General features: G+C 43.8%; 1 protein-coding gene across 1 annotated transcript in view; it reads right to left on the reverse strand.

The window, feature by feature from the left end:
• The window catches only part of PIP4P2 (phosphatidylinositol-4,5-bisphosphate 4-phosphatase 2), an 84,117-nt gene that overhangs the window by 29,271 nt on the left and 36,866 nt on the right, over positions 1-17,980 (reverse strand). The window contains exons 2-4 of the mRNA XM_040354617.1: positions 6,633-6,781; positions 3,421-3,527; positions 2,264-2,387 (exon numbers count right to left, since the gene is read on the reverse strand). Of these exons, the coding sequence (XP_040210551.1) occupies positions 2,264-2,387; positions 3,421-3,527; positions 6,633-6,781 (380 nt within the window). The remainder of the gene's footprint in view (positions 1-2,263; positions 2,388-3,420; positions 3,528-6,632; positions 6,782-17,980) is intronic.

Here is a 17,980-nt window from a genome sequence, read left to right on the forward strand (position 1 = left end):
TCAAGTCCACATTAGGGGTGCGCGCTATACGCGGGTGCGCGCAATACCCCGATAAATACGGTAATATACAGATAATGAATATATAAAATACTGTTCTCTTTTTAGGTGCACTTCAGAGCCAGACTAAATGCGTCCATAGCCTCATTCAGCTCCCTCCACACAGGATTTGATTGACAGCAGCAGGAGCTAATGACTTCCACTGCTGCCTCTGTGCCAGTGAGTGCAGGGAGAGAGACCAGTGCTGCTGAAGGCTGGAACAGTGTTGAAATCAATACAGCACTCAGTACATTTTTAGTAATGGGGATGGAGGGAACAGATGGTGAAAGGTTTTTACTTTATTGCAGGTAATGCAATAAAGTGATTATAATGTTTTTTTTATTTTTTAAGAATAGGCCCCGCCTCCTCCACTCTCTGCTTATTGGCTCATGCTGCTGTCAAAGAGCGAGAGCGCGAGAGATAAAGAGAGAGCAGCACTAGATAGAGATTGAGCTCAGGTATTTAGGGAAGGGGATGAGCTAGTGGGGGCGGAGAGCTGCAGAAGAATGTTTTTTTTTCACCTTAATTCAGAGGCTGCATTAAGGTGAAAAAAAAAAAAGCCACTTTGAGAAGCGAAAACGTTTGGCTTTAGAACCACTTTAAGGATACAGGTTCTTCTTGTATTTAGGCAATATTTGCTTATGCTTTCCAAATAAGGTGGAAAATCTTATTCATTTCTAACTGATTGCTTAACAGGGATATTGTTTCAATACATTTTTATTTGAATTCTATTATTGTTTCATTTTATTTCGGTCTGTAAAAAAGATCAGAGTTTTCAAGATGATCAGTTTGTTAATGTTTGCAAAAATGACTGCAACCTACAACTTGATCGAAGTCTGGTTGAAATTGTCTGTGTGTATGGCCAATAAAACAGAGATATTCAATAGAATAGCATAACTAGCCATTGGCAGTAATGTACAACATCCAACAAAGAATCACCTCTCTGGTTTGACTACAGTACATAGACTAAAGCCTAGCACACATGGCCAAAGTCGGGCAGCATTGGCTGGTTCAATAGAAACCGGGTGACATTCAGCCCATGTTTACTGCAGTCTGACAGGGGGATAGGCCCCCCCCCCCCCACCAGAACACTGCATTCAGTGCTCTCAGCCATTGGCTGGGAGCGGTGTTCGGGAGCCGATCGGCAGACCTTTTTCTGTCACGCCCCTTCAACAGTTGGACCAGCTGCAGTACACACGGGCCAAAATGGGTCAGTTTCTATTGAACCACCCAATGCCGCCCGACATTCAGCCCGTGTGTTATAGGCTTTATTGTATAAACCTGAACTTGTTTCTCAAGAAATATGGCAAACCGCACTACTATAAATTATTTACAATATTAATATACAGATAATAAGTATATAAAGAACTGTTATCTTTTAAACCCGAAAATATGACCTTTTTTAAAGATGATCTTCTCATGTCTAGGCTAGTACATACAGGCGGTCCCCGGGTTACAAACAAGTTAGGGACTGTAGGTTTGTTTTTACGTTGAATTTGTAAGTCGGAACTGTACATTTCTAATGCCGCGTTCACACAACCGTTTTTCATGACGAGAAAAATGCAATTTTTTTAATTGGTCATTAAAAACGACCGTGTGTGGGCTCCAGAGCACTTTTCTCGACGTGAAAAATGGGCATTAAAAATTTAGAACATGCTCTATTTTTTCTCATCGTTTTACACGTCGTCGTTTTTCACGTCGTAAAAAACGGTCGTGTGTAGGCTTTAACGACAGGGGAAAAACGCGCATGCTCAGAAGCAAGTTATGAGACGAGAAATTTGCATAATCAGCACAAAGGGTGTCGCCAATTGAATGGAACTTCCCCTTTATATTGCCGTTGTACGTGTTGTACATCACCGCGCTTTGCTCGAGCATTTTTTTTTTTCACGATCGTGTGTATGCAAGGCAAGCTTGACAAAATCACGTCGAGAAAAACTTTGTTTTTTCCATGACATTAAAATCGGTCGTGTGTACGCGGCATTAGTGTAACTCCAGCCTGTGCAGTGATGTGGGATGTTCTGGGTGCGATTTGGGTCTCTTGTGGTCATACAGTACTACAGTTTGGGATGTGCCAGGCGCTGCAAAATGGTTGCTTGGCAGTATCCGGGACCAGTGTGGAGCACAAGTGGCCGATAGTGACATCACGCCACCTCCGTTTGTAAGTAGGAGTCGTTCGTAACTCGGGGGCCTGCCTGCATATGGGTAAAATGGAAAGCCAAAAACTTACTAGAAAAGTGTTTCCACAGTGGCCACAAACTACTCGGGTACCTTCTGGCTGAACCGGGAGGGCAGGCTGGGCTGGCTGTTCTTCGGGTATCAGCATCACCGGGCCCAGATTAATGATACGTCTGCTATAAAAGATAAGCCAATATTATTACCCAAGAGCTGTAGGTTCCAAGATTCAGAATTATTATTTTTTTGTTTAAACATTTTATTGGTATTTTCAGAAGAAGCCATACAATATAGCAATACATATGTGAAAATACATCAAGATAAACATTAGATGAAATGGAGCGGGGACGGGGACGTGGGGACAGAAGGAATTATGGAACCAATACGTGTTATGGCCCAAGTCAAATAGAAGATTTCACAAGTTACTTGGAATTGACATACACAGCCAAACTGATTACAGCACAAGATCTTTGAACTGCTTGTTCTGACCACATTGTGGAGTAGTGATTCTGTTGCCCTACATGACTGGGGTCCTGTGTTCCATATCCCTTCGTTAAAGTTGATCTCCAGGTAAAAAATATTGTTTGGAAACCCCACAATGTAATGGCCCATACACATGATCCAAAAATCAGATGAAAAATACCGCTTTCGGCGAGATCGTATGATAATCGGATCGTTAGTACAGAGCTATGATAGGAAATGCAGATCACAGATGGCAGAAAATCAGGCTAACCCTCCACAGACTGCATCAACCACAGACAATACTACAGGGTGGGCCATTTATATGGATACACCAAAAACAAAAAATCGATTTAAAATGGCCTACTTCAAAATGGCCGCCATGGTCACCACCCATCTTGAAAAGTTTCCCCCCTTACATGTTACTAATGTCCCACAAACAGGAAGTTAATATCACCAACCATTCCTATTTTATTAAGGTGTATCCATATAAATGGCCCACCCTGTATAATGAAACTAGGCAGCACATTATCTGAAGACGTTTTCTCTCAATTTTATCATAAAGAAAATCCAACAGTCTCAGCAGGGTGTACAGGGCAAGTTAACCACTATCTATTGTCAGAAAAGTTCAGTCCCGAAGACTGCAACAATGCAAATGTATATATTTATTTTTTAAAAGATTGGTGCTCTTAGGGAGGTCCAATCTGTAAATAAATAGGATTATTTTTCTTTTTTTTTAGGCCTAGTACGTACCAGTTAGGTCGCGGACATCCTATTCGCCGCGATGTATCTTTGCAGATAAGGAGGCAGTTGCAAGGACACCTGACATACTTCTTCCCCGAGGGAGGGGTCTTGATTGGCTGAAATAAGACCAAATTTTGTATTAATTAAACAAATTACAAGGCTTACTAAGCACTTGAAACAAAGGTAAACCCCCCCCCCCCCACAAAAAAGGAATAGATGTTGTTTCTAACCCCCTTTTTCAAAACTAAATTGGAGCTTCTCATACCTGAAAACCAGTGTAAAGTAGTGGGTACTTTACCCTTCCATCCATTCCATAGGTCTTGTAGTGCTGGTCTCATGCAAGCCCCCATTGCAAACGGTTTGCTCTGAGGGCACTCGGCAAGAGTGAGGGGCCAACGGTGCCAGCAAGGGACCCGAGAAGAGGAGAATTGGGGTTGCTCTATGCAAAACCAACTGCACAGAAGCAGGAAAGTATAGTTTATTTTAAAAAAAATATGACAAAAATAAATAAATAAATGGAAGCCCATTGGTTTCTATGCACAGCTGCATCAAATTTTGCACTTTCTAGTTTTAGCAAATCAACCCCTGGGCGTCATCCAGGCCGGAAATGGGTAGCGTGCTAGCATGGGTAAAGAAATGAAAGTACAGTAAATTATCTGAGACCAAAGATTCAATTTTTTCTCCCTTTTTTTCCCTCGAAGTGCCGGTTCACATAGGGGTGACCTGTCAGGCGACTTGTCAGCCCAACAAGTTGCGCTCTATTCAGCACAATGGAACCGTTCCTGTACAACTTTGGGGCGACTGCGGAGCGGCTTGCATTGACTTTCATTAACCCCTTCCCGACCAGCCGCCCCAGTTATACCGCGACAGGTCGGGTCCCCTGGGCGAACCGTCGTAGCTGTAAGTTGGTTCACCTTTTGACAACCAGGGGACACGTGCCCACGCCGATGTGCATGGTCGCCGGGCACCCGCGATCGCTCCACACAGAGACAGAATGGAGATCTGTCAATGTAAACAGACAAATCTCCATGCTGTTAGGAGAGCGATCTGTTGTTCATACTAAGTATGAACAACGATCGGTCTCCTCACCCAGGCAGTCCCATCCCCCCACACAGTTAGAATCACACCCTAGGTAACACAGTTAGCCCCTTGATCACCCCCTACTGTTAACCCCTTCGCTGCCAGTGACATTTACACAGTAATCAGTGCATTTTTATAGCACTGATCGCTGTATAAATGCCAATAGTCCCAAAAATGTGTCAAAAGTGTCCGATCTGTCCGTCAAGTTAACTTGTCCTGTACACCCTGCTGATCACCGCCAAATAAAATACAAAAATTAAATAAATCTTTCCCCTATTTAATAGAAGCTATAACTTTTGCACAAACCAAATCAAAATATGCTAATTGCGATTTTTATTACCAAAAATATGTAGAAGAAAAACAAATCGGCCTAAACTGAGGAAAAAAATTGCTTTTAAAAAAATATATAAATAAATAGGGGATATTATAGCAAAAAGTACAAAATTTAGTTTTTTTTCCCCAATATTGCCAGTATTTTTTGTTTATAGCGCAAAAAACAAAGAAACGCAGAAATGATCAAATACCACCAAAAGAAAGATCTAATTGTGGGGAAAAAAAGGACGTCAGTTTTGTTTGGGTACAACGTCGCACAACCACGCAATTGTCAGTTAAATCAACGCAGTGCCGTATCACCAAAAAATGGCCCGGTCATTGAGCAGCCAAATCTTCTAGGGCTGAAGTGGTTAAATAAGTTGTTTGCAAGCCGCACTGAGGTCACACTGTGCAGGGCGGCTTTAGAGTCGGATTGGGACTCCCCAGTATTACTCGTTGAGGTCCCCTCCTGAGAGCTCTCCCTACCGAAAGGGACTTCTACCTGCCACTTCTCGACCGTAGTCCTAAAGGACTGGAGAGTTGCTAGCATCACAGACTCTAGCGCACGGCATTCCTTCATAGCTTGTGCTGTCTCCTTGCCCACTAACTTATAGATGCATCTGAAGCAAAAAGGCTTGGTGTGGTCCTGCGGGAGTTTCTTATTGCTGTACCCGCAAAGCCTTGATTTAGAGGTGGCTTTGGATTTAGACCTACTGGCCGTCCCTTGAGCAGGGCATTCAATCTCTATAATAGAAAGACAAATGAATCCCTGTTAGCCATTGCCCCTCTTAGGCTATCCTTTGGGAGAGAGGGAATAGGGCCACCCCTAACCCCCCCCCCCCCCACCAGCTGGGTCGACTCACCCCCTGTGGCCGCCTCTGATGCTGTCAATCGGTCCATCCTCCTTCTCCCTCCCTTCCGGACACTCCAACCGAGAGGCTAAGATAACTCTGGATAGATCAGGGGGGGAAAGGACCTTGGACCCCGCTCGCTGCCACTTTTATGCATGCCTGCCGTGCGCCGCCATTTTGCCGTAGCCTGGAAGAAGCGGTCACTCCTCTCAGGAGAGGTCACTACCGTAGCCAAAACATATGCTAAGAAAAAAAGAGGGTTTTCTGGTGTGGATCCACAAGGGGTGAGTTCCACCCAGAAAAAAGGGGCTACTAATGGTGGTGATGGACAATGTACAAATCCAAGGGGTTAATGAAAAAAGTTGATTATATTGTGTTGTTACATTTAATAAAAGCAGTATCAAAGTGCAAATGCTGGTGTATCAAGGTCCTCGATATAAATGCACAGACAAGAAGCACCTGTATAGGAATACTAGGTGCAGTGACATATAACACAAAAGACAAATACTAACATAAGTAACAACACAATATAATAAATCAACTTTTTTCATGAACCCCTTGGATTTGTACATTGTCCATCACCACCATTAGTAGCCCCTTTTTTCTGGGTGGAACTCACCCCTTGTGGATCCACACCAAAAAACCCTCTTTTTTTCTTAGTAAATCGCTTCCACCCCTTTTTGTACATACGTATTACGGTCAACAAGTGGATAAAGCCACTGCTACAAACCTATAGCAATGGTAGCCTTATACACAAAGTGCATCTAAGTGTACCTGTAGTTAGATTACATTTTGATTTAATGCATTTTTAAAAAGACGTTTTTGCCAATATTAGTTGCTAATACTCACAATTACTGGGTTCTATATTTACAAACAACAATAAAAATCTCAATCAATAATTTCACATGCAGAGCAAGCAATTCCCCCGGTATTCCCATATCCCCCGAATTAGACCATTATATAAAATATTCTGTTTACCGTGGCCTCATTGCAGACTGTGCACTTCACGACATGCTGATGAAGCTTCCCATCCAGATTAATAAGAGACTGGCACACGCGGCAATTTATTACGGGAACTCCACTGGCATCTGGGCTGGCAATGGCTGTGTATGGAGGAGGTAATTCAGCTGCAAAAGAAGAATTATTTTGTAAAAACTGACAGCCAACGTTTGCTGTAAACATCAAGTCAGAGCAACAACATAGCTTAATGATATATAATAAACCCTAATGCTACCCAGTAATCACATTTATAACATTGCAGATCTAATTAGAGGTTGGTGCGGTAACGAAAGTCAGAAAATAGACTATTAGCAGAGTCTGTTGATAGAAACTGTAGATAACACGACCTTTAATGATCTGCACGTCTAGCAACATTCTGCCGCTTCCTGAATTGGAGGACTGTCAAAAATCAAATGTTCGCTATATCACTTTTTTTCAAATCCAACGTATTGCAAAATGCTGTTCCCTAAAGGTTATGTACACATCCAATTGTCTCTATCTGGTACATCCTTTCTTCCTGATCAATTGTGGAAGCTTTCAGCTTGTGCCTTTGTTTTATTTAACCACTTAAGCCCCGGACCATATTGCTGGTCAAAGACCAGAGCACTTTTTGCGATTCGGCACTGTGTCGCTTTAACTAACAATTGCGCGGTCGTGCGACGTGGCTCCCAAACAAAATTGGCGTCCTTTTTTCCCCACAAATAGAGCTTTCTTTTGGTGGTATTTGATCACCTCTGCTGTTGTTAGTTTTTGCGCTATAAACAAAAATAGAGCGACAATTTTGAAAAAAATTATTATTTTTTACTTTTTACCATAATAAAATATCCCCCAAAAATATATAAAAAAACATTTTTTTTTCCCGTTTATCGATTGGTTTGCGCAAAAGTTATAGTGTTTACAAAATAGGGGGTAGTTTTATGGCATTTTTATAAAAACAATTTTTTACTAGTAATGGCGGCGATCAGCGATTTTTTTTTTGGTACTGCGACAATACGGCAGACACTTTTGACACATTTTTGGGACCATTGGCATTTTTATAGCGATCAGTGCTATAAAAATGCATTGATTACTATAAAAATGCCACTGGCAGGGAAGGGGTTAACACTAGGGGGCGAGGAAGGAGTTAAGTATGTTCCCTGGGTGTGTTCTAACTGTAGGGGGGGTGGACTCACTAGGGGAAATGACTGATCGCTGTTCATACATTGTATAAACAGACGGTCAGGCATTTCTCCCCTGACAGGACCGGGAGCTGTGTGTTTACACACACAGCTCCCGGTTCTCGCTCTGTAACGAGCAACCGCCAGGCACGCGCGCGGGAGTCAGGAGCGAGCGGGGGGCGCGCGCGCCCCTAGTGGCCGCTTCGAGAGCCGACGTTGAGCTACGGCCTCTCGCGCAGGAGAGCCAACCTGCCACCGTAGAACTGCGGCGGCTGGTCGGCATCTAGTTAATACATTTTTTTTTTTTTTTGTATTTATATGCAGTGTAAGTACCTGAGTTTGACCAGGTATCAGACCCTTGCAGTACCTGTACAGCAGGGCTGGAGTGTGTGAGGAAGCAGCAGCACATGGAGCCATTTAGCTTTGTTGCAGTGTTTACATGGAAACAAGAAAGATCAAGGAGAGCAGAGAGATGAGTTCATCAGTGTGCTGCTTCTCCTTTCACATATCCCAACCCCTCTTATACTCGCCTTGCCCCTTCTTTTTTTGCTCCTTTCTCCTCCACCTGTGTCAGCCATTTATGTCATTAACTAGGACAGGGGTCTGCAACCTTTTTCCATTTAAAGTGGAGTTCCACCCATTTTTTTATGTTTGTCTGTGCTGCATGCTCTAATCTCATAGTGTTCAGAATGGACAATTTTTATTTAATTTGTTGCTTGTAAATACCTTTATTTTGTAATCCTTCATTACTTCCTCCTCCTTACTTGCCTAGGCTATTTGCAAGGGTTTCTGGGATAGGCATCATGTTTCCCAGTAGTCCTTGCAAACCTGACTGAAATCTATTACATTGCTTGTGCACTGAGCATGTGCGAGATATGCAAAGCTGAAATCCAGGAAGTCATACAGTCTGGCTTCATGATGCCCACACTTAAGATGGCCCCGGTCTATTTCTAGATTATAAACTATCTAAATGCTGTAACAACCTAACAAAACGGACCTTAGTTTACAGACTAACTTTACTAGAATACATTAAGCTTGTGTATTACAGGTGTATTTATATTTAAAAAGTGAAATTGTGGGTGGAACTCCCCTTTAAGGACCAGATAAAATGTATGTGAATGCATGGAGGGCCGCATTCACCTGCTAATAAATGAAGATAATAATCTGGACCCCTTTACATTACACAGCCCCCGTACCCCTTTACATTACACAGCCCCCGTACCCCTTTACATTACACAGCCCCCGTACCCCTTTACATTACACAGCCCCCGTACCTCTGGACCCCTTCACATTACACAGCCCCTGGACCTCTAAACATTACACAGCCCCCCACTCCATGTTAGGCTTTCAAATTGCGCACACTCGTGGAATAGTAACAAACTACAGTACTTAAAAATCGACATAGGCAATGCTTTAAACATTTCTACAGGTTACCTGTGTAGAGCTACAGAGGAGGTCTTGCGCTAGATGTACTGCTTGCGATTACCAATTGTGGCGATACCTTACATGTGTGTGGTTTGAACACGGTTTACATTTGCAGTTGCGACTTATGTATACATGCGAGCACGGAGGGATGGGGCGCTTTACTTTTTTTTTTTCCTTATTTTATTAAAAAATATATTTACACTGTCTCTTTAAAAAAAAAAAATATTGTCGTCAGAAGGAATGTAAACATCTCTTGCGAAAGTAATAGTCAGTGACAGGTATTCTTTATGGAGGCATCCGGGGTTATAAGACCGTAAATCCCTCCTTTGCACTTTAAAAACATTCAAAACGCCAAGTTTGGCTATTTTAAATGGAATAATATCTTCAAATTTGGCAGCTTTAAAGGGGTGTTCCAGTCATTTTTTATGTTTATTAAAAGTCAGCAGCTACAAAAAGTGTATCTGCTGGCTTTTAATAAACATACACTCACCTGCTCCACGCTCCAGCGACGTGCCGGCCGGGGGTCCGCACCTCTCCTCTACCCCCCTCTCCGGCCGGCGTCTTCATTCCAAGTGTGGGCACCCGGCCATGACAGCTTTCGGCTTCACGACCGGGCACCCATCTAATTGGACAGGCGGTCGCCTGGGACCTGTCACGTGTCCCAGGCGATCGCCTACAGGAAGGGGCTGCAGAAAGGCGATGAGTCTAATTGCCTTAGCAGCCCCTCGGTGGAAGGAGGAAGTGGGACAGGATGTCCCACTCCTCCTGAAGCCCCCACCCCCCCCCCCCCCCAAAAAAATTACATGCCAAATGTGGCATGTAAGGGGGCGAGGAGTGGATTAAGCGGAAATTCCACTTTTGGGTGGAACTCCGATTTAAGTCTTTTGTAATCCGTAAGTGATGTCATGACGTTCCCTCCCGCCGCTTGGGATAGCAGCATCAGTCGTTATCCCAAGAAAGTCCACTGGGGTTAAACCTAGGACATGAAACCTGCGCAGGCCTAGGGTTTGACTGTAAGAGGTGTGTGTGTATATGTGTATATATATGTGTGTGTGTGTGTGTGTGTGTGTGTGTGTATATATATATATATGTGTGTGTGTGTGTGTGTGTGTGTGTGTGTGTGTGTGTGTGTGTGTAATATATATATATGTTTTTTTCTTTGTCTGAATTTCTCACTTCCTGTTCCTCCTCAGTAAGCTTGCCCCCACCATCCGAGCGCCAGAACGGCTCGGATGATGGGGGGGGCAAGCTTACTGAGGAGGAGCAGGAAGTGAGAAATTCAGACAAAGAAAAAAACATTTAGAAGGGAAAACAAAGGAAAAGGTAAGTGAACCAACAATGCACTAGCTTAAAGTAACCTATTTAGAAAATAAAAAAACTAACCTTTACAACCCCTTTAGCCTACACCATTGACTAGCATTTGTGTTTATTATTATGTAGTTATGGGCACCATAGCCTTGCCACCATTTACTTCCAAGCCAAGTAGATGATATAGGAATGTCCTCAGTGGTGGGGTTTTATTGTGGCCTTTCCATCGAGGTGAATAAATCACAAGCCTGACCGTCCTTTACACTGACAGCAATTCACATGACATTACCATCAGCCAGAATGGAAGGCAGACAATGGGGATTTAGGCGATAGTCTGCTGAAATCATTTTTACGTTTTGTGACAGGGAAAAATGTAAAAGCAAAGAAGCTGGCAGATCTTCCACAAAACAAATGTAATGAATGCAGCCTTGGCTAATTAGGACAGATATGTAAAAGGAGAATGCCAGATATAGTACAAAACTCAGCAATGGTTATGCATGTGTAGAAAAAATAAACTGCGCTGCGTCCTATAAACGCTGAAACTTGCAGCAGCTCTAGGTAAAATAAACACAAAAATAGACAATAAAATTTGAGAGTTGCGCTCTATCAAAAAAACAAATAAGTGACAATTGTGAAAAATTTGACAATATGCGAGTCAACACTAAGGCCCCATACACACCATAGAATCCATCCGCAGATAAATCCCAGCAAATGGGTTTCAGCGGATAGATCCTATGGTGTGTACACGCCAGCGGATCTTTATCCGCGGATATATCTCCCCTGGGATGGATTCCAGCAGATCGGATATTCGCTGACATGCAGAACAAATCCATCTGCTGGAATCCATCCCAACGGATGGATCCGCTGGTCTGTACAGACTCACCGAATCCATCCCTCCGAAGGGATCCCCCGCATGCGTCGTAATGATTTGACGCATGCGTGGAATTCCTTATATGACAGCGTCGCCGCGTCATAATCGCGGCGACGGCGCGACACGTCATCGCAAGAGGATTTTGGCGCGGATTTCAATGCGATGGTGAGTACACACCATCGCATGAAAATCCGCCGAAATCCACGAGAGGATTTATCCGCGGAAACGGTCCGCTGGACCGTATTCGCGGATAAATTCTATCGTGTGTATGGGGCCTAAGGGTTGTCGAGTCCAAGAAATAGGTAGGCAACATGAACAAATATGTCCTTCGAAGTATTGCTAATAAGCAATAGGTGAACATCAAGGGGTAGAGCCACGTACCTACACTGCGCTCGGCGAAGATGTCAGATACGCTACGCCACTGTAACTTACTTTGGCTTAGTTTGAATCCCCAACGAATTTGCGCCGTAAGTTACGGCGGCGTAGGGTATCTCTCGCGGCGTAAGGGTGCAGAATTCAAATGCGGCGGGTAGGGGGTAGTAAATGGCGTCCAGCCCCATTCACAGACGACTTACGCAAACGACGTAAAACTTTCAAAATTAGACGCGGGAACAACGGCCATACTTAACATTGAGTACGCCACCACATAGCAGCTTTAACTATACGCCGGAAAAAGCCGAACGGAAACGACGTAAAAAATGCGACGGCCGTTCGTGGATCGTCGGAAATAGCCAATTTGCATACTCGACGCGGAATACTATGGAAACGCCACCTAGCGGCCGCCGGAAAATTGCATCTAACACAGATGCCGTCGTATCTTGTTTGGTGGATACCAAAACAAAGATACGACGCGCGAAATTTGAAATTACGCGGCGTATCAAGTGATACGCCGGCGTAATTTCTTTGAGGATCTGCCCCCAAGTGTTTGGAGTCCTCCTCGTGCAGATGACAAACTCACACCGACATACAAAGTGTATCTGCCACCACATAAAGTGAACACTTACCAGCTATCGCAAGCTGGATCGCTTGTGGCCATTACCCAGCCAGGGCCTTTGTCTCCAGGAATGGCAAGCAGCGACTCTGACCATAACAGCCTCCAAACACCACTTGTAGGCGGATGGACATATATTATCACAGAAGCGCAAAAAGATCCAGGGTCCTCGATTCTCATGATCATGATAACCGAAAGGAAAAAAGGCTAAAACCAGACTAGTAATTTACTAAATAAAACAGTATCACTTGCATGGAAGTAACGTGATTCAAACATGGATAATAAGCCGGCTGGCTTAGCACATCGCTCCTACCGGTGCGTTTCGTCACAAGTCTGCCCATGTCCTGGGGCACCTGTAGCTGGCTTATTAGCCATGTTACTTCCATGTAAGTGATACAGTTTTATTTAACAAATTACTAGTCTACAAAAGAGAAAAGGGGGGGGTAAAAAAAGGGTGACAAAGAGGACGGGGGGAGTAGAAAAATTGAAAATAAAAGGAACACAAGACCAAAAAAGAAGGGTCCCTTGCCCAGGGGCAAAAATCAAGCGGGTCCCAGAAATTCAACCGGGTTGCAAAGCCTCCCGTAGATAGGCATTGGTGTATACAAAGTGTTGCCTTGGCCTCCAAGTATCCTGAAAGGTCTCCTCCTGATTGTATAAGGTTGCCGTAAGATCCTTCATGTCTCCGAGTTCATCAATTTTGGAATACCAAAGGGACCTCATAATCACAGATCTCCAGCGCAAAGGAATACAAGCCTTCGCAACATTCAACAGCTGGATCGGGAGAGAGGCCTTATATTTTTTGATGGCCCGTGTGGTGAGGTGCAGCAGACACACCGTCGGGTTTCCTGCCAAATTAACATTGGTCAGATCTTTGATGGTACAGGCCACCTCCTGCCAAAATGGTTTGATTTTTTTGGACCGTTACAGAAAATATGGAACATTGTACCCTGGTTATAGTGCCACACCGTCAACACATATCTGGTGCCTGCAGAAAAATATGATGTAAAGTCACGGGCACCCTATACCACCTGATCAAAATCTTATAGCTGGTCGGTTGGACCTTGGTGACAATAGAGGATACATAAATAAATCTACTTCTTTTGTGAGGCAGTAAAATGCATGGTAAGATCCGATTCCCACTTAGAAAGGAAAGCCAGGATGAATTCCTCCTTTGGTTGGATCAGGGCAGCGTAGATGGTGGAAAGACAATGGCGAATCGGTTCCCGTCCATGGCAAATGCTCTCTAGTTCCGTAAGTTGACAGGAGACAACCAGAGAGCGAGCACACTGGCTGAGAAAGTGCCTGAGCTGGAAGCTACCCCAGAAATCTAAGGAGGATGCCAAAGTGTTTGAAATGGCAGTAGAGTAGAGCTTGTCATCAGACCCCAGGAGGTCCCAAAAATGGAGACGACCACTGGACAACAAACATCACAACTGCAGGTTGTGGAGACGGGGCTGAAACTCCGGATTCCCTAGGATAAGAATCCTGGGTGACGGCAGTGAAAAAATTGAGGAGCTCAGAAAAGTGTCCCTAGCAACCATCAAAGTGCTACCAAGGCTAGGATGGGTGCTGAGGTCTTTGGAGGTAATGCAGAGCCAACTCTTCACCGTGCCACAGGAGTCCTCCAGCTCCATAGCCAACCAATGTTTTGCCTCAGCATGGCAATATCAGTCCACCAACCTGGTGAGATGAGCCACCCTATGATAAACCCTCACATCGGGAAGACCAACTCCACCCTGGCATTTAGAAAGATGAAGTTGGAGTTGGAGACAAGGTTTTTCGATGGGATCACAAAAATTCCCGTAAGAGGGAGTTTACTTGTTTGAAAAACACGGGAGGTAGTCTGATGGGAAGGGCATGTGAGAACATATTGATATTTTAATTTGGAAAAAAAATGTGCCTTTACAATCTGAAATTGTAAATTTAAACTATGCTTTATACTTTTGATTTCTAAGCTCCTTTCTGAGCCTAAAGCCCCATACACACCATCAGATTTTCTGCAGAATTTTGTCTTCAGATTTACCAAAACCATAGTTACATAGTTACATAGTTAGTCAGGTTGAAAAAAGACACAAGTCCATCCAGTTCAACCACAAAAAATAAAAAAACAAAATAAAAAACAAACACCGTACAATCCTATACACCCAACTCCATACCCACAGTTGATCCAGAGGAAGGCAAAAAAAAACAGCAGAGCATGATCCAATTTGCTACAGCAGGGGAAAAAATTCCTTCCTGATCCCCCGAGAGGCAATCGGATTTACCCTGGATCAACTTTACCTACAAATCTTAGTACTCAGTTATATTCTGTACATTTAGGAAAGAATCCAGGCCTTTCTTAAAGCAATCTACTGAGCTGGCCAGAACCACCTCTGGAGGGAGTCTGTTCCACATTTTCACAGCTCTTACTGTGAAAAAACCTTGAAGTGCAAGGGCCTGCCTGATCGCATATAAATTGCAACTCTTAAGGTTTGACCCTATATTATATGCAGGGCCGGACTTACCATTGGGCTTGACTGGGCTCAAGCCCATGGGCCCCGCCCAATAGGGGGCCCCCTTTAAAAAAAAAAAAAAAAAAATTTTTTTTTTTTTAGGGGTCCGGAGGCCCCCCGGGCCCCAGACGGCAACCCCCCTTTTTTTATATTTTTTTTATTTAAAAAAATGTTTTTTTTAATATATTTATATATTTATATATATATATATATATATATATATATATAATATATATATATAATATATATATATATATATATATATATATATATATATATATATATATATATATATATATATATATATATATTTTATTATTATTATTATTATTATTATTAAAGGGCCCAGAGGTCTCCAGGGCCCCCGGATGGCAACCCCCTTTTTTTATATATATATATATATTTTTTTTTTACAGAGGTCCCCGGGGCCCCATGTGGCAACCCCCCCTTTTTTATTTATTTTTATAAATGTTTATTTTTTTATTTTTTATTAAAAGGCCCAGAGGCCCCAGATGGCAACCTCTCTTTTTTTATGTTTTTTTTTTTTAATGTTTATTTTTATTTATTTATTTATTAAAGGGCCCAGAGGTTTATTTTTTCTTTTTATTCAAGGGCCCAGAGGTACCTAGGGTCCCAGATGGCTACCCCCTTTTTTTATATATACAGTACAGACCAAAAGTTTGGACACACCTTCTCATTCAAAGAGTTTTCTTTATTTTCATGACTATGAAAATTGTAGATTCACACTGAAGGCATGAAAACTATGAAGTAACACATGTGGAATTATACATAACAAAAGAGTGTGAAACAACTGAAAATATATTTCATATTCTAGGTTCTTCAAAGTCGCCACCTTTTGCTTTGATTACTGCTTGGCACACTCTTGGCATTCTCTTGATGAGCTTCAAGAGGTAGTCATCTGGCGCAGCACCCCCATCACTCTCCTTCTTGGTCAAATAGCCCTTACACAGCCTGGAGGTGTGTTTGGGGTCATTGTCCAGATGAAAAATAAATGATGGTCCAACTAAACGCAAACCGGATGGAAAAGCATGCTGCTGCAAGATGCTGTGGTAGCCATGCTGGTTCAGTATGCCTTCAGTTTTGAATAAATCCCCAACAGTGTCACCAGCAAAGCACCCCCACACCATCACACCTCCTCCTCCATGCTTCACGGTGGGAACCAGGCATGTAGAGTCCATCCGTTCACCCTTTCTGCGTCGCACAAAGACACGGGGGTTGGAACCAAAGATCTCAAGTTTGGACTCATCAGACCAAAGCACAGATTTCCACTGGTCTAATGTCCATCCCTTGTGTTCTTTACCCCAAATAAGTCTCTTGTGCTTGTTGGCTTTCTTTAGCAGTGGTTTCCTAGCAGATATTCTACCATGAAGGCCTGATTCACACAGTCTCCTCTTACCAGTTCTAGAGATGTGTCTGCTGCAAAAGGTGGAAGAACCTAGAATATGAAATATATTTTCTTTATTTCTTATTTTTTTTGTAAAGGCCCCCCCCCGCTTCTCAATTTGCGGCAGCCCCCCGCTTCTCAATTTCAGGCGCCAGCACCCCCGGTTCTCTGCTCCAGGGGGCCCATGCCTTAAGCTAAGGGGTAGAGTTGCCACCTTTTCTTCAAGCCAAACCCTATCACTTTAGCGGCACAGGGCACATTTTCTTCGTAGTATACACAATAGGATTATAAAAGACCTGGGGCACCTTTGGGTGCCTCAAGGAGAGTGGTAATGCAGCGCGCTGCGGCAAACAGTGGGTGTGGCCAAACTGCTCTTGCTGACATCATGGCTCCCCCTCAGTGATGCCAAACCTACCCCCAGACAGCGGCCCGCATCTCCCGAATGGCAACAGATTTTTGTGTGCCTACCTCAGTTACTTGGGGAGCCACAGCCCAGTCTAAATAATGTGTCCGGGTTTCAGGCAGACTGAAACCCGGACACAAGATCCCAAACCCGAACTGTCCGGGTGATTCCTGGACAGGTGGCAACCCTAGTAAGGGGCCCCAAAATTTCTGATGGCGGCCCTGGGCATACCTCCCAACACGCACAGATTCTGCGGGACTTTCCCGCACAGACAGCTTCTTCCCGCAGTCCCGTGAAAGGGTTAATTTTCCCGCACTGCAAGAGGAGGCAGCACGGAAGCAGGAGGAACCGGAGCGGTGTGTGGAGGACTGTGGCTGCTGAAGGGAAGAAAGCCAACAGCCGGGCTAATGACAGTCTGTGCCCCCGGCTGTCGGCACAGGTGAGAGGCACTCCCCCCCGCTCAACAACTTTAATGCTTTAATGCGCCCCCCCGCTCAACAACTATGACCCCCCCTCGCTCAACATCTTCGACCCCCCCCAATTCTCGGCTCCAGAGGGCCCCTTCAACACTCAAGCCCAGGGGCCCCCACCACCCTAAGTCCTGCCCTGATTATATGGTTTTGGTAAATCTGAAGACAAAAATCTGCAGAAAATCTGATGTTGTGTATGGGGCTTAAGGCAAAGAATTTCCACATTTTATTTAAAATAACAGACAAAAAAATAAATAAAAAATAAATCAATCGGGCATGCATTTAAAAGCGGGGGTTCACCCTAAAAAAAAAATCTAACATTACATTGAGCTCACTACCGACATTGACAGTATGCAGATCTTTTTTTTTCTTTTGTCGTACATACCGTTTTTTTTTTCCCCCGGCCGAAAGAAGCCGAACGTTGGTGCGCAGGCGCCGTATAGAGCCGACTCGCAGTCCGGTTTCTTTCGGCAACTCGTGACGCGGCCGTATGCGCCGAGGGGAAGCTTTTGTCATACGCCAATCACTTAGCCTGTGCATAGGAACGCCCACTCCCGTGGGATTCACTACCCGGAAGCCGGGGGTAAAATAACGAAAAAAAACGGTATGTACAGCAAAAAAAAAAAGAAGATCTGCATACTGTCAATGTCGGTAGTGAGCTCAATGTAATGTTAGAATTTTTTTTTAGGGTGAACCCCCACTTTAAGTTAATGCTTGAAAGTTGTAAACATATGTCTGATGCACACATTTCATATTATGTGTGGCTTATGTATGACAAAAGAAAAAGAAACTTTATTTATTT

The sequence above is a fragment of the Rana temporaria genome, chromosome 5 (genome assembly GCF_905171775.1).
Source record: "Rana temporaria chromosome 5, aRanTem1.1, whole genome shotgun sequence".
Classification (NCBI taxonomy): Eukaryota; Metazoa; Chordata; class Amphibia; order Anura; family Ranidae; genus Rana; species Rana temporaria.